General features: G+C 37.2%; 1 protein-coding gene across 2 annotated transcripts in view; it reads right to left on the reverse strand.

Moving 5' to 3' along the window:
• The window catches only part of adam19a (ADAM metallopeptidase domain 19a), a 165,287-nt gene extending 142,173 nt beyond the window's left edge, over positions 1–23,114 (reverse strand). Inside the window, exons 1-2 of one of the 2 annotated variants that reach the window (XM_051698207.1) lie at positions 22,913–23,114; positions 3,229–3,308 (exon numbers count right to left, since the gene is read on the reverse strand). In XM_051698207.1, coding sequence (XP_051554167.1) covers positions 3,229–3,308; positions 22,913–23,036 — 204 coding nt within the window. In that variant the 5' untranslated portion in view covers positions 23,037–23,114. The remainder of the gene's footprint in view (positions 1–3,228; positions 3,309–22,912) is intronic. The other variant, XM_051698215.1, reaches the window with a different exon arrangement.

Consider the following 23,114-nt stretch of genomic DNA (forward strand, 5'->3'; position numbering starts at 1 on the left):
CTGGGCTCCAGATACACTGAGTCATGCCATGACATGATAGTAAGACCCAGTGTGATGAGAGACATTTCCTTCTTTCTGAAACAATTGTTAAGAATGACAAACTTCCAACTAAAAAGTTCCAGAGACTATTTGGCCCGCGAAGGACCACTTGTTTTAATATGAATGGGAAAAATAGGAACACCCAAAGTGGTGGGTGTAGAAAAGGAATTCCCACCTTACAGGTAAAAGAGACAATTATTTTTTTTCAATACAAACATTGCCTGTCAGTTAACTAGAGAATGTGCATGTGCGTTAGATGGACCAGCCTTAAAACTAGCATTTTTTTAGCGTGATCTGTGTACTTCTGCGCAAGTCATACAATTTCTCTAGTAAACTTTCTTCATTGGCATTCAGAACTATTATACATTAACATTATATCTAGTTTTAGAATTTACAATGATTTTGATATAGCCAAAATTAAACATTTAACCACCAGAAAGGAGCTCTTAGAAACACAAAGAGGCTATCAACAGTGTGTTAGGTAATGCATTCTGTTTAGTGCATTTACATTGTCTGGTGCAAAAGGCTTTGTAAGACTCTTATGGTAACTGCAGAGTCCCACTGAAATACATAATTTGCACAAAGTAAATACTAGAAAGAGTTCACTGAAGTCTTCCAGACAGTGACTGCAACAGACAACATCAGAAAGATGCACAATGTGCCTCTACCTTGATACTTATCAGTGAAATACATGTAGAAATGGGTAGAATAATACTCTAAGCATCACCAGCTAAGGCTTTCATAGCACTTAAGGCCCATCAAGGGAAACCTGGACACAGAGCCAAAACTTGAAGAACTTCTCAGGACCATCAGCGATTTGGATGCAGTCACAGCTCCAGGCAGCAACAAGATTCAATCAGGCTTGATCAAGCACTACAAGACTTTACTGCTCGGCACCCCTCCGTGATGGCAGTGCTGAATAGTAGGTAATGTGCCAAAGCATTTAAGAGACACCAGAGCAATCAAAACTGTTTGCCTGAGTCCAGATTCACTGTGCAGCTTCTATGTTGAAAAATATGCAGAGAATATAAATCTCCCTTTACCAACCTTTGGAATACCTAAAACCCACTACATTGTTATCATTGACTTGAACAGAAGAGGCCTCTTTTAGATCCTTCATAAGAAGCCCCCCCCCCCCAAAGCAGCATATAATCATCAGGTTCCTCTATTAGAACATCCTTTTTAGTGGCTTAAAGTTATTACACATGCATTGACCAAATTTAAGGGTCAGTTATGGCTCCAGCCGTTCCACATAATAGAAAAATACACACAAGGACAGTTGTTGTTGTGCAAGCTTTCATGACTCAGAGAACAAAATTTCCAAAAGTACTTATAGCTGCTTACTGGCATTGATGCTGCCACTGCCAGTGAGAACAAAAGGGAACAAATGCATCCTCCTCCTGATGAATCAATGAAGCGGCTTGTAAGACAGTAGCTTGAAAAATACTGCATTTATCATCACAAGTTGTCAGTATGCTGACTATCATTTAACATATCTGGGGTTAAATTTCACTGAAAAACTTTCAAAGATACTGAAGTCAACAAATACATTGGGAAAGCTGCATCCACTCTTGCTACCCTTTTCACATGTGTTTGGAAAAGTAACAACTCACTGTTAAGACCAAAACAGCAGTGTACAATGTGTGTAACTACATTTCACCCTAGTGTGGAGTGTTCTGACACTAAGTTTGCATGAATAAACTAGTGAATATTTAGGGGAGAATTCACTAAAATGTTGTACACATGCAGAATAAAACCTGCATCTCTTCACTAAACAGCAGCAATCCAGTGCTAAATGCGCTGAAATAGTTCTGCATTTACAGATTGTGCCTTATTCTTCAACAACGCTATTCGCCTGCTGCAATTAACATTGTGCTTCTACAGCCTGTGAAAAGCTGGTAATAAACCTAATTTTATTTAAAATACTGTATACAATAAAGCAATATTACATGAGCAAGAGTGCTATATGGCCTTACATCAGCATGGCTGCAGGCACAAGGCCAGAGGCAGAGTCCTGCAGGTAATCACATTAAAAACTTTAGGAAAAATTAAGGACTGTCACAAAAAAAAACGCACTTGTACATGGAACTACTTTCTTATGCCATGTATCAGGATCTGCCATTGCTAGTAGTGATGTGCTCGGTTACTGTTTTTAACATATGGTTAACCGCAAGGTTTCGAACAGTTAATCTTTTTTTTTTTTTCAGGAGTCGGGGCGCAGGACGTAGGAATTAATGATTATTGTAATGGAATTTCTTCGAACACTACTCAAAATAGCAGCAAATAATTGCACAGTGAGATATTAGCCTAATTAGCACAAAACATAGATCTTCAAATGATAAAATCTTGCATTAAAATCAAACAAAAATAATCAAACTGTCACTGCATTTATATGCGCTCTGCCCAGGCAAGCTGACATTTCCGTGAGGGAGCAAACATAAGATAATGGAATTTTAGTCAAATACATTCTGTTTTCTCTGTGTAAAAATAGCTGTCCGAGTATTTTGTGGTAGCTGGTGCGTACTCTCCTCCGCCATATTGAATGTTTACATTTCCCAAAGTGGACACTCTGGCATCCAATAATATAAAGTAAGCAATTACTCAGTCAGTTGTGTCTCTCTGCTGTGATATGTCTTAATACTAAAGCTATTAGTTCAACTGTATTTCCCAGCTGTGATGTAGTAGTAGTAATCCGAGCGATCATGGAGTGAGACACAATGCCGATGACTTCAAAAAAACCAATCGCTGACTAACATGCACTGACTCAATGCATGTCAAACTTAACTGACTCATAACACATCTGGCCTGCTCTTACACTTCAGTTTAGAACACCACCGCCACAAGCAGAGAGATTCAAACAGTGAAGCGTACGAGTGCTGATGTTCTGAGACATCAGTACTCACAGAATGTCTCTCGTCCAATCAGATTCGAGGACTGGAACTAATTGTTGTATAATTAGTACATTTTTAAGAAATCATGGCAGCAGTAATTCATTAAATGATGATCAAATAATGCAGAAGAGCATTATAAGAGGGCATACATTCAGTGAAGTTGAGCACACTGAACATATTATAGAATCAATACAAAGTGCCTGGATTACAGTGGCAGAGCGATGCTACAATCCTAGCAAGGTATACCATTCCCCCTTTATGTTCAACATGTTTTGTATTATTACTACTAAAGTCTTACCTTAAATGTTGTTTCAGTCTCTTGCTGTGTAGTGCCATGAGAGATCCAGTGTGCCGTCACTCTTTGCCCTCTGTCTTCCACTGTAAAGACAGAGAAACCATGAAATGACCGGAGGGAATAAAAGCTTACTGACAATCAGCCTCAGTCTTATCCAGTTGTTCACCTGCACCTGAACATTGATTTATTTTTCATCATTTCTCATTTTAAATTCAATGTTTTCTAATATATTACCAGGCCAGCCTTGTCACTTCTTTCCTTGAGTGTACTATTTTATAGTAACAATTTTATAGTTACAATTATAGTTATAATTGAGACTGCCACTTGACCTAACCATGTTTGAGCTCTTACCAAGGAACGCATTAGGCCAGTGGGGAAAAATTCCAATTAAAGTAAAATAAAAATCCTGAAACCTTGAAAAATGAAGGCTGGACATGGATGTGTTACTTATATAGTCCAATATTGGCAATACAGGCTTGGTATTAAGTTAATCAATTCAAGAGAGGCAGCTCAATGTGGGCAGTAGGTCAGACTATTAATCTCCCTCAATCACTCATGATTAAGAGGAATAATCATCCTCATAAATAATTTTCTAAGTCTCTTGAGGGCTCCAAAATTAGATACTGAAATTACAAGCTTTCAGAAGTTGATTATCAGTTTAGTGAATCTGGCTATTCATTCTCTCTGATAAAGGAAGAGAGGATATGGGAGGAGAGGTTCGAGGTTTCTCTCTCTTTCTCTCTCACTTCCTCAGTGACAGTTCCTCTTGTTTTAGCAAAAAGAAAAAAATAAGCATCCCCTCCCAACATGAACCCCAACATTTGGGCTCTCACACAGAGCTGTCATGCACACAAATGTAGAAAAATAAGATCATTACTGACCTCGCCAAAACCATTTATGGCTGGAGTTTATAAAGTATGGCATGCAGTAAAAGGAAGTGATAGAATTGATCGGGAGTGGAGTGTTTGGCATGCTTCAATTTTCTTTTTTAAATTTTCTTTTCTATCTCCAAATTCTAATGGTCTCATCTCTTTTAATGCTAAAATATCTCCCACATCTAAAGTCTAAAGCATGATCTAAATCACTATGGCTTGTCAATCACACCACAATGTACTGAAAACTCTATTCTGCTTGTACACAGCTCTTTTTCACAATAAACATCATCAAAAAAAGCCAAGTTAGAGTTATGGGACTTAAAATAATCAGTCTGTTGCCTGCACAACATAAATCCACAGAATCCATCAACACAGACGGCGGCCCTCTGGAGAAAACCATTTTCCAAAGCTAATTGGTTTAGAGAAGGCATTAGCTGCAAGCCAGCCTAAGACATTGTTCCCAAAGAATGATCTAAGAAGGCCAGAACTGGGTTGAGGGCAGTTCCTCTTCAAACAGAGTGAAACTGACCTTCCTCTTGTTGACAATTATCTGTCCGTCTAGTCATTCAACTGCCATGGGGGTCCCAAAGAACTTCCTATTTTACTAGGCTTTTTTGGAACAGACCCAAGAGAAATGTTCAGGTCTGAAGGAGAAAAAGATAAATGTTCTTGTTTTTAGGGGTCCAAGCACCAAAGGTGCAGGAACCCTATTGTATTTGTTCTGATTTTCTTATTAGGGGTTCAAGCCCGAAGAGCTGAAAACCTATTGTATTTGTCAGGATTTTTATTAGGGGTTCAACCCTATTGTAATTGGTAAGATATTTATTATTATTATTATTAGGGGTTCAGCGCTCAGCGCTGATACACTATTGTAATTGTTACGATTTTAATTATTATTATTAGGGGTTCAAGTGCTTAGCGCTGAAACTCTATTGTACTTGTTAAGATTTTTAGGGGTTCAAGCGCTTAGCGCTGAAACCCTATTGTAATTGTTAAGATTATTATTATTATTATTATTATTATTCCTCCATAAAACTGATTGGGCAGAGCAAACCATAAGGCCTAGAGACTTGAAACTTGGTCAGATGGTAGTAGTGTTGCTCGCTACTCAGAAACATGGACTCGGCCAAATCGGTCAATAGGGGGCGCTACAGCGATCAAAAACGCGAAACTGCTCATAACTCCTAGACCATTTATTGTAGACTCAAGTGCTTTAAACCATTGGAATCCAAAACAAACCAAACAAAACGTATATATCTCTGATTTCATTTCCGCCTATAAACATTTTCCGCCATCTTGGATTTTTCATAAAATCTACTTTTGCGAACTAGTCCTAGGTTTTTCATCCGATCGGGACCAAACCAGTGCCAAACGATTCTATGGAGTCTCAATATCAAAAGTTATCAAAAAAAGTTTGAACTTTCGACTCGAGTTAGCTACAGTATGCGAAAACATCGGAAGTAGGAGCGGACAATTTTACGTTAATGGCTATAACTATTGAAGGAAATAAGATATCTTCACCAAACTTGGCATTCTTATGTAAGAGGTCAATCTTTGGTCGCCCATAAAAGTTGCCGCGGTTTTGCCACATGGTGGCGCTATAATATCAAAAAACATGAAATTGGCTGTAACTATGAAACCGTTAATCCTATTGACTTCAAAATTTGCATACATTGTCTTTGTCTCAGCTGCCATCATTGTCTATATAGACATTCACCATTGGCCAATCACATTTTAGCAGCTATTACACAAGGTTAACAATAACCGATCGGAACGAAACTTGGTGGACCTATTTGACTCTTGGTCTGAGAGGGTTGTGCAAAGTTTTTAAAAAATCGGCCACTAGGTGGTGCTATCACAATTTTTTAGGTGTTAATGGTGTATATAATGCAGTGTTGTGAAAAAACACAAGTAATATATATCACCTGATAGCTCTTCTCATTCTAAACAACTTTGCCTCAAGAAGCATTGGTGTTTGTCAAACCGTTTTGTAAATATTTCAGATAATGTTTTACTTTTGTGAACTAGTCCTAGGTTTTTCACCTGATTGAAACCAAACCAGTGCAGAAATATTCTCTGGAGTCTGATTATCAATAATTATCAAAAAAAAGTTGACATTTCGACTCAGGTCGCTAAAGAGGGCCAAAACGTTCGAAAAGGGCGGGCCATTTTTACTAAAATGGCTATAATGCCCGAACGAAATGAGAGATTTTCACCAAACTCGGTACACATGTGTATGAGCTCAATCTGAGGTCACAGAGTTTGGCCACTTGGTGGTGCTATAACAGGAAAAAAACATGAAAACAGCTCTAACTACGCAACCGTTAGTCTGGTTGAGTTGAAAATCGTTTTTCGAAAATCACCTTTGTCCAAGGTGCCATGCACTGTTTATGAGGACATTGGCGTATCTCAAAAAACATGGCCGCCATCTGCCAATGAACTTTGAGCACCTATTAGACAAGGTTAACGGAGGCCGATCGGCACAAAACTCGGTGGGCCTGTTCAACTCCTAGTCCTAGAGGTCTGTGAGAAATTTGAAAGAAATCGGACACTGAGTGGCGCTAACGAGTTTTACATCTCAGTAATCACGCTGAGTTTCACACATACATACAATATGCATATCACATATTAGATCTCTTCATTCTGAACAACTTTGCCTCAAGAACCACTGCTGTCAATCAAATTGTTCATGAAATATTCACGATTATGTAAAAAACCTACTTTTGTGAACTAGTCCTAGGTTTTTCGCTCAACCTCAGTAAAACCAATGCAGTACAATTCTCTGGACTCTCTAGGTCAATAATTATCAAAAAAAAAATGTTGAACTTTACCTTTTGGGTAGCTATAACTGTGTCATTTAGAAAATGGGTGTGGTCAAGTGTACAAATAAGCCCATAATTCCTAAACAAAAACTCAGAACTTCATGAAATTACGTGAGCACATGCAACATATGATTCTAAACAAGCATGCAGATTTTATGGAGTATCAGACCATAGGTGGCGCTATGAGCTTTAAAAAGCTTTAAAAACCATGTATTTCCTTAGTAAATTGCCTGTACTGGCTGTAAATGGTCTATTCCATCTATGATCTAGGTGGTTAAATGCTTGCTAAATAAAACATAATACCTTTTTATGCATGTGCTTAACCCTGTGATGCCCACTGTTGTAACAACATCAATTTTAGCTCTACTAAAATAAACCTGCACATGTTTTTTTCTCTCTCTCTCTCTCTCTCTCTCTCTCTCTCTCTAAGACAACATTTACACAACTAATAGGTCCTATTGTTAAGCCTTGCAATGCTATTGGATGGTAGATTTTGTAAATAGGCCTGTGCACCTGGCCATGAACTCACACAACCTGCAAACTTGCCTTGAAGCACATCATCTTGTTTTACTGGACTGGATAAATCAACATTCAAGTAAATAAAATGTCTAAAATATTTTTTCTGTGATTAGTAATATGTCTAGATCATGCAGATATTAAGGTACTGTTGAAAGCTTTGATCATATTAGATTTTGAGGTTGTTATGTCAATGTTGTAATTTTACAACCCTGGGTGAAATGGGTAGCAAAAAATGGATAAATTGTACTTCTCACCTGTTCCATGTGAAAAAAATACTAATAGAGACATACTATTTTTGATCATTCACAAGTTTAAAATGTCTTCTTTGATACCATTTTGAGTTTCAATCTAAATTAAATGATTATTAAATGATAAGTTCAAGTTGAATGAAAGAATAAATTATTTCTTTGAGAATCTGAAAATATTTGTGTACAATATTTGAAACTATCTGTATCTTATCATTTATAAAATATATTTAACTGGTCCTTTTTTCTTTTCTGGGCTTTGCTTGTTTGCCCAAATATCTGCTTGCTTCATGAGGGACAGGTGATAATGTTTTGGAATGTGGGGGTATAAGTGCTATTAGCATGATAAGTAGAGGGCACAATAAGCTAGCCAGACAGTATTGTGTGAATTCTGTGGAATGTGTGAATTCTGTGGAATGGGTCAATTCTTTAAAATGTGTAAGTATGATTGGGATTTATTTGCATTGAGATTATTTAGCCTGGAAAATAATCAGTGATTTTTTTTTTTTTTTACATTTCAGAATGCCACCAGCCAGGAAAGACCATCTTATCTACAATGTGTATGATGTCATTGATGCCGTTCAAAATGGGAACAGTGACTTTGAGAAGGACTCTGACACAAGTGATGAAGAGGAATGTGGACTGGAAAAGGAAAATAAAAAAACCCAATGACCGTCAAAACCAAGCCATTCAAGAACACAGACCATGCCCCGTGACAGGTATCGTTGGCTGAAAAAGGATTTTATCAGTACTAACACTGATTTTTCAGGTCAGGGCTATGAACAGAGCTAAACATAGTAAATGCCAAAGTTTTCATTCAGTTCATCAGGTTTTGTAAATACAATCTGAACATATTTTTATAATAAAATTTTTTTCATAAAAATATGACTTGTCTGATTATAATTATTGTGTGATTATTAGTGTATAGATATATAGGCTACTGTTATGGGGGTACATAAGCAGTACACCCTGCAAATGAACCATTAGATGTTCTCTACATTTGTTCAGACAGTGAGTAAAATCACTGAAATTCTGCTACCCAACAGGCCCAACGTTGCAATATTACAACTTTTCCCTAAAAACTTACTAAAATGTAAAAACCCATTTATTTCTGCATTAGAGGCCTCCTACAACAACATTTAAAAGGTGAAATGTTTTTATTTTTAAATGTTTCTATATTTGGGTCTCACAGGGTTAAAGGCCTTAAACCACTTGAACCCCGTTAATTGCTGCTCACAGTTATATTTATTATTATTATTATTACTATTATTATTATTATTCTGCCCTAAAACTGATTGTGCAGACCAAACCATAACCAAAGCAGACCAAAAGCTGAAACTTTAAGGGAAGGCAGTCCCCCAGAGTACTATGGCGTATCAAAGTTTGGGCCTGATCGGCCTCAAGGTGGCGCTATAGTGATCATTTTTACATTTTGGCCCATAACTCCTAAATCGTTTGTCGCACACTCAGTTGTCTTATATGTTTGGATTCCTTGGCTCAAGACAAATAAAACGTATATCTCCGATTTCAGTCAGGAAAATTTTTGCATCTAATTTGCATAATTCGAAAAACCTACTTTTTCGAACTCCTCCTAGGCCATATGTCCAATTTGCACGAAAATCAGTGTTTGTCTACTATGGACCCTCCTGACAAAAAGCTATCAAAAGAATTTTGATTCGTCAAAGCGTTACGAAGATATAAGCCAACGAATTGGTCAGGCGTCGTCCATTTTGTACGTATTGACCAATATCTACCAAACGAAAAGGCCAAATGTTACGAAACTTGATACACATGGACAACAGGACATTCTGAGGATGCAAGCAAAGTCGCGAAAAATGTTGCCTATAGGGGGCGCTCCAACTAAAAAACACTCATAACTCCGCAAATGTATGATCAATGAAGTTGAAAATTGGTATGCATCTTGTAGGGGCCAAAGGCTAATATATCCTACAATATCAGTCGGACAAATAAAAAAACATGGCTGCCAGCAGCCAATCAAATTTCAGCAGCTAATAACATCAAATCTGAATGGCTGACCATTACAAAACTTGAGATATTTGTACACAGTTTGAGAATGTGGCTGTGTACCAAGTTTTATGAGAACCGGCCATAAGGTGGCACTATATCAAGGACATTTACATTTTCGCCAATAACTTAAGGGCTAGAAACAAAATTCTTTTTTCCTCTGATTCCTTGCGTCATGCCGAAGAGTTTTACCCCAACAGAATTTTGCTCCACCCCTTCATTTTCCAGCTATTTTGGATTGTTTGAAAAAATTCAAAATGAACTCGTCCTAGGCTGTTTGCCCAATCAGAACCAAACCAGTGCAGAATGATTCAGCAGAGTCCCAATAAATTCTGATTTATCGTCAAACGGTACGCCAAAACGTTCATAGTGGGCATATCCATTACACTAAAAGGGTTATAACTTTTTGGTAAATGTATGTATGGGCTCATGCTGAGGTCACACAAAACATATTGCACACCTTTGCCTCTTGGTGGTGCTATAATAATTAAAAAACTAAAAATGGCTCTAACTATGGAACCATTGGTCCGATCAACTTGAAATTGTGCATGCACTGTCTTTGTCCAAGGTGCCATCAAGGTCTATGAGCACAGTCGTATATCTTTAAAAACATGGCCGCCATCAACCAATCAGCTTTCAGCAGCTTTTAAATAGGGTTAAATAAGGCCGATCAAAATTAAACTTGGTATGCTTATTTGTCTCTTGGCCCAGAAGGTCTGTGCAAAATTTGACAAAAATTGGCCACCTGGAGGCGCTATTGTGTTTTACATGCATGTAAATTGTTGTATATACTGCTGTGTTTAAAAAAGAAACACGTTATTCAGACCATGCTGTAAACCTCCTCATTCTAAACAACTTTGACTTAAGCACCATTGGTTTGAAGCAAAACGTTCAATAAATACTTGAGATTATTTTAAAAGATTACTTTTTCGAACTAGTCATAGGCCGTTCGCCTGATTGGAACCAAACCAGTGCAGTTATCAAAAGAATTGTAAAATTGTAATTTATCATCAAACGGTATGCCGAAATTTTCATAATAGTTGTGGCCACTTTTACTATAATGGTTCAATTCTTGAACAGATTGAGATATTATCACCAAATTTGGTACACTTATGTATGAGGTCATTCTGAGGACACACACAAATATTGTGCACCTCTGCCTCTTGGTGGCGCTATAATGTTTAAAAACAAAAATGGCTTTAACTATGGAACCGTTGGTCCAATCAACTTTAAATTTTGCATGCAGTTTATTTGTCCAAGATGTCCTCAAGGTTTATGAGGACAGTCGCATATTTTGAAAAACATGGCTGCCATCGACCAATCAGCTTTCAGCAGCTTTTATATAGTCAGTTTGTATAATTTGACATCCACTGGATCATTTCTGTCAATTCTGATTATTTTGGTTATTACATGTGCTTGGACCCCGATGATTGCTGCTTGCGGCTATATTTTGTTGTTGTTTCTATTCAAATTCTTCTTTCCTATCTCTCTCGTTCTCTCTCTTTCCCTCTCATTAATTTGACCTAAAGAACAAATTTTTGCCATTAAAATATTTTGGAGCTGATCATACCTAGAAAAACTTAGATCCGCCATAGATCTTTGCATGACTATTCCATGAGTTTTAAAGTTTTCACTTTAAGTCTTTTAGGTAGTGAGACATTTCCTCAATGTAAACTCCCCAAAGGGCATTGAATTATGTATATTATTTTTTTTTTTTTTGTTTTGCATGTAATAAAACTTTTTATATTAATATTATCTTTGTATACTGGATGATTAAAGAACTTAATGTTTCTTGTATACTGGCAATTAATACAGTTACCACATTTAAAGATTCCAAGAGGAACTGATCCTGTAAGGGTATTAGTTACAGGTTCCATTGGGAGATGAGCTCTAACTACTTCGTCCCTTCTGTTTCCTGCACTTTTGTAGGTGATAAGAGGTGGATCTTTAAATGTATCTTTTAAAACTTAATCACTTTGTAACAAATGCCAATATTTTTTGACTACCTTGCTGATGTCAGTGGTTTTAGGGACATAAGTGGCACAGCATATAAGGCTAGGTTTTGATGAGGAATTTCTGTTTGGGTACAGACAATCTTCATGACTTTTAGCATACACTCTCTTTTCTGCATTTAAATGTCATTCTTCTTTATAGTTTCTCTCTCTGAATTTTGTAATCATTTGTTGTTTACTTCATAATCCTCACTGTTTTCACAAATGTGTTTCAACCTTGTAAGTTGGCTTATTGGCAGGCTCCTTTTTAAAGAGGCAGGGTGAAAGCTTTGGCCATGTAGAAGAGTATTTCTATCTGTTGATTTAGTATAGGGGGATGAAGAAAGACTTGTTCCTCTTTTCTTGACATATATGTCAAGGAAACAAATTTCTTCAATACTATAGGTTAAAGAGAAGTTAAGTCCACCAAAGTTAGTGTTTAAAAAGTGCAAGAAATCATGAAATGTGGTAACTTTTTTACTTTTTCTTTTTCCAAACACCTTGTTGGTTTTGTGAAGTTGCACCAGAATAACTCTACAACATTCAAAGAAATACCCAGTGCAAAATGTACAGGTTTTTTCGAATGGGTCGTGTTCACACATGACCTCTAAACTGAAAATTGCAGTACATTTTCTGGAAAAGGCTGAATGTGTGAAAGCAATTTATGAAAGCACATAAAAACCATACAGAGGCATTGCTGGATTATGTACTGATCAACAACAGAGAACAAAGATAGAAATACAGATGAGTTTATTATGATTTTCTGTCACTACTGAGAGAGATAGAAAGGAAGAGAAAAGAGTATTTAAATTGAAAAGAGTATTTAAAAATTAGTGGTTGACTAAAATGGGCTTTTTTATGTCTGATTGATACACAATACAATTTAAAGGCAAATAACTTTCTCCAATCCCAGCTTAACATGCAGGGATAACCATAAACAACCTAGTCTCACAGAATCACATTACTATACCTATATTTTTGCTATTTTTACTTGGCTCGTTGTATGTATCACATCAGTTTCCTGGTGAAATAAACACTAGAGGTGCAACAGTAGCAATTACTTTTATTCACTTTCACACAAATCAGGAGTAAAATGAAAGATTATCAGTTCATAACCACCTACTTGTCACCCTGTTCTACAAATCATTCTATCATGTGGCATTCAAACACTTTTACTTTAGAGCATGACTTTAGGCTATACATTTTAACGTTTGTATTACATAACCAACAATATCAGGGCTCCAGACTGCGAATAATTGATTACAACAATAATTTTAAATCTAGTCACCACTGGCGACAGTCTGGTTGTGTGCATTCATATGTGGTTTGTCAGATATCATCTTGTGAGTTATTGAATATATTTTTAGAATGCGCACAACCAGTGTGTCCCGTGCCGCTTTTCACCCCTTCTGTTTCTGACGAGCTCGCTACACCGCACGCAACAACAATCCCAGCGCGAGGGAGTCGTATACAAATTACTCTTTTGAACCGGATCTTTTTCATGAATTACCCAAAAAGAACTGAGGGTTTGAACTCAGGAGCTCAGGTTAGCAGTTTGAATCAGATTCACTTTCTCAGTGAATCAGCCGTCAGTGAGCTCACAACTGGAAGTGCAGAAATGTCAAAATAAGAGTCCCATGTGTATTTCAGGCTTCTTTATAATTAAAAGTCCCGTATTGTGTACCACTTTTTTTCTTCTGGTAATTATTGACTGGGATTTGAGTAGCACAATAAACTGCATCTGGGATTTAATTCAATTTGTACTCTTGTAGTCTCTGTGTCTGGGGCTATCCGGTAACATTAAAGAAAGACTAAGGCAATATTTTAAAACAATTAAAATAATATATATATATACATACATATACACTATTGGTCAGAACTTTTGAAACACTTGACTGAAATGTTTCTCATGATCTTAAAAATCTTTTGATCTGAAGGCGTACGCTTAAATGTTTGAAATTAGTTTTGTAGACCAAAATATAATTGTGCCACCATATTAATTTATTTCATCATAAAACTAAAATTTAATAATAAAAAAATAAAATAATTTTTGAAATTGATGACTTGGACTAAATAATAAAGAAAAGCAGCCAATAAGTGCCCAACATAGACGGGAACTCCTTCAATACTGTTTAAAAAGCATCCCAGGGTGATACCTCAAGAAGTTGGTTGAGAAAATGTCAAGAGTACATGTCTGCAAATTCTAGGCAAAGGGTGACTACTTTGAAGATGCTAAAATATAACACACAGTTTTGATTTATTTTGGATTTTGTTTAGTCACAACATAATTCCCACAGTTCCATTTATATTATTCCATAGTTTTAATGACCTTACTATTATTCTAAAATGTGATAAAATAATGATAATAATAAAGAATCAGTAAGTGTTTCAAAACTTTTGACCGGATGTGTATATACAGTATATATATATAGTCCTAAGTGTCAAAAGCTTGATTATACATATAATCAAGCTTTTGACACTTAGGACAACTGAGGGACTTGTACACAACTATTACACAAGGTGCAAACATTCATTGATGATCAAGAAGACAACACACTGCTATATGCATACTATACTTTATGTAAATATCTGTAATGTAGATTCTGAAGAGCAGTACTAAATAAACATTTGGACATTTATGAGACAAAAGGGAATGCAAACTTATCTTCTCAACTATATATACTGTTTATTAAACCTTCAATGAATGGGTTATCAGCTGACTTCCTTTACTTTGGCTTTCTGTCTTGTTTCTGAACAGCAATCTAAATCGAGAAAATCTGTGATCTGGCTACTAAAAACAGCCATTTGGCTCCTTAACGTTTCAGTTTAGGAGCCAATGACTCCTAAGTAATTTGTTTAGTCTGGAGCCCTGTATATATAAAAGCTTGTTCAAGCATGATCAAATTGCTCAGTAGCTCAACTGAGAGTGTTGCACTTGCGATGCAAAGAACATGGGTACCAAGTTGACATGTGGGCCAAAAGTGACATAGAAGACGTGATTGCTTCAGCAATTGAATATTTCATCTCACATTGCAACATGATCACACGGGAAGTCAGCATGTTGTTTCAAGAGTTCCTGTACCCTAGGATCGGCCACATAATGCCGACTCACCAACACACACCATCTCCTATCAGACATTTTTGCATCATCTTCCCCTGTGATGTGACTGGAAGCATGTTGCGTCAGCAGCGTGGGAGACCCGGGTTTGGATCCAGCATCAAAACCAGTAAGCAATCATGTTTGCATAATCAGTGATGAGCTTGATTCAGAGGTTGCATTTTTCCCCTCTAACATTACATTTTTACCCCACTGATGGTTAGGTTTAGGTTTGGTGCTTGAGCCATGGGGTACAGTTTATAAAACATGCATTCCTCTTCACTGTATTCCAGCCTGTACAGCTGAAAACAACTTGCTTCACAACTCAATTTTGGCACCTCTCCTTGGACAATACACTAGGAAAATGGAGCTCAAACATGGCCATATGCCCAAGAATACTTACCGCTTTGGCCACTGGGGGCAGTGTTTCGAATTTCAATAAGCACAGACCGATTTCAGCTAAAGAAAAGTCAACCTACTTTTTCTGATTTCACCATGAGATCAGTCAGCACATTTGCTATTATGACACTTATCGGTTAGGTTTAGATTTAAGGTTAAGGATAGTGAGGTAGGTTTTATTGATTTAAAACTTAATTACTGTAAGCATTACCCTTAAAAACTTCAACTGTTTTTCATCTCACATTTGCTTTTATGACACTCTTGGTTAGGTTTAGGTTTAAGGTTTAGGATAAGGAGGTAGGTTTTGATGATTTAAAACTTGATAGAGCAATTATCTTAAAAATCATTTGTTTGGAAGTACATTTGACTCTCTTTTAGCGCCACTCAGTGAACATTTAACTTTGGAACACAATGCAATATGTGTAGTGAACCAAGTAATGTCATTTTGCAAAAATGTCGCCACAGTCATACTTTTCATGAGATCAGGCAGGAAATTGCACAAATTAACATAACTTGTGGAAATTAAATGAATACACATTTTACACAATATTTTCTCAAAAATCACTGCAAGATTTGAAAACACAAATTGATCATTATTATAAATTGCTGAAATTGTTTATTGGCAAGGCTGTCTGTCGAATTCACATAAATTAAATCACATCATTTATCAGCCAAATGGGCAGTGTTATCAGATGATGCAGATAACCTCAAAATGGCCAAATAATGGCCAATTAATTGGCCTGGCCTATATTTCAGTCCCTCACTATATAATATACTCTCTTCTATCCTCTTCCCCATCTACAACAGCTGTCTGGCTGTTAGAGGACTTCCACAGACACCAAAGTCATATATGATTGACCAGTATTGACCTTCGATGAAAGACTGACTTGTACAAAAAAAGGTAAAAACATGTCAATATCAGATACAAGAAGACTCTGCAATTTAGAAAGTCCAAAAACATACTAAAATGTGCAACAAGGTGCAGTTCACAGACTATGATATGTATGTGTGTGTGTGGGGGGGGGGGGGGTTTATAGGGTATTATGCAATAAATGTGGTTTATGAGGACATTTCTAGTGTCCCCATAATTGAAATAGCTTAAAAAAACATACTAAACGATGTTTTATTGAAAATGTAAAAATGCTGAAAGTTTTTTTGTGAGGGTTAGGTTTAGGGGTAGGGTTAGGGGATAGAATCTATAGTTCGTACAGTATAAAAATCATTATGTCTGTGGAGAGTCATCATAATGATAGCTGCACCATCGTGTGTGTGTGTGTGTGTGTGTGTGTGCGTGTGTTTGCGTGGCACAAAATTGAACGTTGCTTCAGTGTGGGGGATCTCTTCTCTGAATTGCGCCTGGTGTGTGAGTGAGAGAGAAGGAGACAGATAGAAAGAGAGATAGACTCTTTTCGGTTTGAATGGAACTGTTTCTATCACTGTTTCCAGGGTGCCGTTTAAACCAAATGCAGTGGACCGGGCGTCTTCGCTGGGTTTCCATCCAAAATGTTTAGCATTTTTTAAGCGCATTTATACAAAATTTGTCTTAAGAAAATACGAATTGTGGTGCGTTTCCATCCACTACGTAATGCGCATTATCATGAAGGCCTCTCGTGATGGAGCAGCTGAATGATCTCTCCCTGCTTTGGGGACAGTTTTATTTGTAAGATTGGAGCAAGTATCTCATTTTATTAAATACATCCACAAGACACCGCAGAATAAGTGTAATATCTGATATAATGTGGGCTGAAATAGCTGCGATACCCACACACCGCCAGTCTCCGCATACCTGGGAGCACCCGCTCTCAAAACTGTTCTGGCGGATTGGGAGGACCCACTTTATTGACCAGCTGTGGGTTAAACACTTCCGAATGACAAGCGCTACATTCAAAGAATTGTGTCGGACCTTTCGGTGGCCTAGTCACATCAAGCTATCACACACTCATGTGGGGGGGGGGGGGGGGTCGCTGTCCTTTGTTGCATATCGCTGGCACCTTCGGCATATCTCGGCGCCGTTTTGTGGCACATTCTGCAAATCGCACCGGCCCATTTCAGCTTATCGCGGCCCATTCGGCCCATTTTGTGGCCGGCCCATCTGGAAAAGTTATCCCGATGGCCAGTCCGCCCCTGACGAATGGTCAAAACACATCATCGTTTTGCAAATAAACCGTTTCCAACACCTTAATGTGCATTTTAACTAATGTGAAACTCTACAAAGCCACCTCCTCCTAGCGCATTAAATTGTAAGCGACTTTAGAAAGTTTATTTGCATATCAAGCGTTTCCATTCAGGATTTCTTATGTGCAATTTCAAAATGCGCATAAAATAGTTGGATGGAAGCGTGACAGCTCTAAACAACACAGGCAAACTCCTCCCTTACCTTGAACTAACATTTTTGCCATTCTCCCTATGGTGGGTTTCCATCCAACTATTTTTATTTTTACACTTGCTCCAATCTTGCAAATATAACTGTCCCCAAAGCAGGGAGAGGTCATTCAGCTGCTCCATCATGACGAGGCGGCTCCCTCATGATAAAGCGCATTATGTATTGGATGAAAACATGCAGCAATTCGTATTTTTAGAAATGCGCTTAAAAAATGCAAAACATTTTGGATGGAAACCCAGCTGTCTCTGGCTTTTTGTCTCCCCTGATTCACACTCTCTGATTACATCTCTCTCTTTCTCTCTCTCTCTCTCTCTCTCACTCACACACATACACACACACTCCCTTTCTCTCATAACATAGAACCTAAGAATGTCAATTTATAATTCTGATTCATACAGCCTTCAAAATTTTGCTTGAATCAAATGCCATGAGCAGTCCTTGTGAAGGAAGGCACTAAAGTCCTCTGCATTTAAACTGTTCTAAAAACAATGACATGACTTAAGCCTTCATTAAACAATTAAAGAAAACTTTATGCAGCTCTAAAAGGTGCATGGTGGAATTTCAGCACAACTATTCAAACTACTAACAACATGGCTGAGCAGTAAAACTTGATAATACACAAAATTCAGAACGTTTAAAAATTATGCAGTATTTAAAATGCTAAACTTTGACAAATAATAGTTTTATAATGTCTAAATATATACTCAAATGCATGTCTTGTGATAAAATTAGAGTACAACAAGCCATCAGAATACACAGTAGGTGGCTACGGCCATCTACTGGCTGTTACTGGCATGACATTTTATTTATATTTTGTTCACCAGATGGCAGCAATCTGCCTCCAATTTATGTCACAGTCTCATATTTTCTTATTGTTTCACCTTATAGTACTGTAGGTTCTGAATTTATTTATTTTCAAAAATTTGCTCATTTTTTTATTCAAATGAATGGTAAAATTTAGAAATGTACATGTAAATAAGATCAAAATAGCATAATATCCCATAATTGCATATTACATAATTTTGCATAATTTTATTTTTCTTACTTCGGGGAAGAAAGAATGTTATCATTATCATCATTATCATCATCATCGTCACAAAAAAAAAAAAAAAGGATTACAAATATTACCCTTCCAGACAAAAATTACTGCAAATACCAAAGGAATGTGCCATTTTTCAATACCATAGGAGGGTTAAAAGACATGAAAAAACAAACCATAGAGAATTTATAATGACACATTCTGGGCCTACTCAATGAGAAAATATGGTATTATAATAAGATTCCATGCCACAAAAGTTGCTTTCACAAGGAAAAACAACCATTATCTATTGTGTGAGTCAATTTATGAAGTCATTATCTTGATAGAAAAACTGTAATCCAGGGACTAATGGAACATTCCAGGAACAAGAGGCTTTTTAGCCATACTGATGAAACCCAAAGTCATCCATCTTTCTTCTCATCGCATAAACATAAGGCGTATAAATGAATAATGGTACTTTAACTAACCCATGCAGCTGTGTCGAGCACAAAGTGCTGTGGGTAGACCACTGCAAAAAGCCTGCCTTATTTATATCTCCTGTGCTATTATGTACCCTATTTGAAATATGCACAATGCACAAACCTGTACCTTCTTCTGAGAGAATACTTCTGTCACATTTTGTAATGTAGTATGGTTTGTATCTGATTCAACACAACCATTATTCTCTTCCAGCATTCATCCTCTTTTTAATTTTTAAAGCTTTCGAATAATTCTCCCACAAATAGCTAAGTATGCTGAGAGCACAGGGGCTGGTCCCCTGTCTAAAACCCTGAATAAGACCTCTGAATGCAACATAAGACTAGATTTTACACAGAAGGCAAGATCCATTGTATCCATAGTTTTAACTGTGGCATTTGCCATAAGATCATAGTAACAAAAAGTATAAGTTTAACCATGATTAGCAGTAACCATAAAACAAATTATGGCATTTTTCGTAAGAAAAACACATCCAAAAATTACATTGTATTCTCTCACTACTATATTGATATAAGTTCATGGTAAATATTTTTTTAAATATCTGTGACGTGTGGATTGAAACCTTACAATTTTTGTCTGTTCATTGTGCAGATTTCTCCTTTATTCCTTTTCAATGCTGTTTAGAATGTTGGGGCCGTTTAATACAATTTTTAACTAGTTTAATCATCTACACATAATGGGCTTTCATAGAGGTTTTAAACAAATAATCAATGCCGAATTCCTGACCAAGCCCGTGCTTCTCGCAGCTCTGTTTATGATGATCTGCGCGGCTGAGCGCTCGAGACCGGTCCACGTGTAAATGCACGACTCTGCGCTGCTCTGTCCATTGAGCAACGCTGACTGATCCGGGTAAAGCTGTTTCCTTTCACGTTTGGAATGTTTGCCGTTTGATATTTCTCTTATGGAACAAAAACCGACAGAGCACAATCAGAGAGTCAGCCAACTTTATAGTCGCGCCAATGCGACCTCTTGCAAAGTTTAATCGCACTGTTAGTAAAAATGATTGAAAAATTTGCCTCAGTCCGGAGCCCTGATTTATTTTGTGGAATCTGATAATTTTCCACAGCACACCTGACAATCACACTAGTGTGCCACGGCACGTCTCAATTGCTTCTGTCTCTTTATGTAATCTCAGACTGACACGATGTTCAGTGGGGAGCTTTGTGGGGGCAATGACATCTGTTACAGGGCTCCCTGTTCTTCTATTCTAATCTTTTCTATTTGCAAAAGTAATGATTGGGAGTCTAACATTTATATTTCCTACTGACACACTAAGCTTAATATATAAATAACCATCTTAAGACAAATGCACAGTACTGTAAGTCATTCAACTTGAACTACAACTTGATTGCAACTCCTTAAGGCCACATCTTCTGTGTTTGTTTGAAAACTCAATTTTCAGTTTTCGGTGGAAGACAATGTCGTTTTAATATGGACGAGAGTCGTAGCATAGATAAATCATTGAAAAAACAGATTAGTGTGGATGTGGTCTGAGCCTTCTGAAGCCATATGATAGCTTGGTAACATTTTATAATAAGGTTCGTCAACATGAACGAACAATGAACAACCATTTACAACAACTAATTCCCGTTCAGTCAGTTAAGATCAGTCAACATGAACACACAGAGTTGGTGTAAATTTACCTACCTCTGTACGATCATTCACGTAGACTTTTTCCAAGAACAAGTGATGCGATTTTTTTTTCAGTTTAATTAGTCTACAAAAGGAATCCTCTTGAATAGTGCCCAATCACTCTGTTGTTTGATATGCTACTTCACTCATATGCCATCTGCCCAAAGTAAGATATTTCGATCATCATTCTTTTGTCTGTATTCTACCCATTAACACTCTTTTAAATGCCCATCTTTGCTGTAGTATCAGTGCCATCATAAATTACAAAAACAGAGTATAATCTGTGAATATTATGGCCATGTATAGCAGGTTAGCCCATGATTGCAAAAGGTAAACATTACAAATGACACATATTCTACTGCATATATTAATTTAAATCATAATTATATTTAAATGCTCCTCCAAATGTCTCCCTCAGCAGTGTGGCCGGTATCTGAATATTCGCAAATAGTTTGTCATGCTCAGCTGTTTCAAAATTCGTTTTGGCTCTAAGTGAAGAAGCACTTCACAGTGAGTGTGCCAGGGCCTTTACCGATAGCTTTGTTTAAGGAAAATACTCAAATTTAAGTCATTAATTACTGAAATTGTTTTTGAAACAGCGACATGAATGTTACTTACTGAAAATCTTTGCGGAAATCTTGAAAATCTGGATTGACAGCTGAGGTCACCTTTCACATTCACTGTATGGAAAAGAGCAGCATAGACATTCTGCAAAAATTCCTTTTGTGTTCCACAGAGGAAAGTAATACACACAATTTCAAAAGACACGAGCTTCAGTAAATAATGACAGAATTTTCATTTTGGAGTGAACTGTCTCTTTGACGTCAGTTTCTCCGCTCAGCACAATACCTGCTGTTACTAACAGCTCTTGCCTGTTGAAGGTCATATCGCTTGTAGATTTTTTCAAATACATTAAAGGTCTGCCACGCAGTATGAAGACTGAAGCTCAGCGCAGGTCCCAGAGTCCCAAGTCAAATCTCAGAGAGATGTATGAACTTTTCCAAACATGCAACACATGCGGAGATCTCGTGTTGTGGCTTTTGGAACAGGCGCGAATGTGACATCCAGAGACCAAGATCCTGTTTGATTTTCTTTAAAACACAAAGTGTTGAAATGACACGGAAACTGAGCCTGTGATGAAATATTCTGGGGAAAAGAAAGTGAACCGACATCCTTTTTTCCCCAACTCTTTCCTCAGAGAGGATCTGGCAAGATGTTGGTGATGAACTTCTCGGTGTTTATCATTTTGATATATATATATAGCGAGAGAGAGAGAGAGAGAGAGAGAGAGAGAGAGAGAGAGCCTAAAGATGTACTTTCAACGTCAATAAAAGCGTGAGGGGGTTTGAAGGAAACCAGGCTCTGATGCGACCTCTCATCGTTGCTCACATCCGTATTGCCTTTAGTTTAGTTTGTCAGTAAAGTTATACAACGCTCATTGATAGAATGACTACTTTATAATGACACTGAACTATATCATATTCACAAAAACAGTTTTGGTGGGGAGAAATGCATATTGAATGTCACAGCTTGCAAAAATCACACTAAAAATTCCTCCCAAAGAAAATCAAGATTTTCCCATTGACTGTCATTGTTTGTTTAAATCACACAAAATACACTTACTTGATTTTTTTTTATTTATTTTTTTTTTTATAACCAGTGGCTTCCTAAAATACTTTCAATGTGGACAAAAAGAAAAAAGAAAGAAAATACATAACCAAGGACAATGCTTGAGGGTTTGATGGAGACGTTCCACTGTGCTTATTACTAGACTACTAGATTATTTATCAAATATGTCAATTTTTCGCCCTTAGATTCAGTTTATGTCAATCCTTGTCTGCAATCATATCTAACTGTGTCTTAAGTGTGTACTTGCACGATTAATATTTACAGTCAGCTGAGAATAAAGACTTTTCGTCTTGTAGGCAGCATCACACATGGCCATCCTTATATGGAAGGAAACTTAGTGTTGAATTATCGCTAAATATAATTCCGTTTATACAGTAGCGCTAGTAACAAAATAGATAGGCCTATATGTTAAATCTACTCGTCCCGAATCGATTTACTGATGAAACATGTGATTTCCCCCCACTGAAAAACTTCTTCGCCGATGATGTGCGCAACTGGTTGATGAAAGGCACCAACTTTCCAAGTGGTTTACAGTAAGTAAATATGTTTCTTACCTTCTTCCCAAAGATTTCCACCTACAATTCCCAGTAAGCCGTTCAACAGAAGAATACACAGCATTACAAGCACAGATCGGGCCGATGAAATGTGTCCATTTTTCTGTCTATGTTTGGTATACATCCCTGTGGCGGTCTGTGCTGCTCTCCGTCTCGCCTCTCGCTGTACGCGCTCGCTCTGTTTCCCCCGCGCGCCCCGCTG

Source organism: Myxocyprinus asiaticus, chromosome 1 (assembly GCF_019703515.2).
Source record: "Myxocyprinus asiaticus isolate MX2 ecotype Aquarium Trade chromosome 1, UBuf_Myxa_2, whole genome shotgun sequence".
NCBI lineage: Eukaryota > Metazoa > Chordata > Actinopteri > Cypriniformes > Catostomidae > Myxocyprinus > Myxocyprinus asiaticus.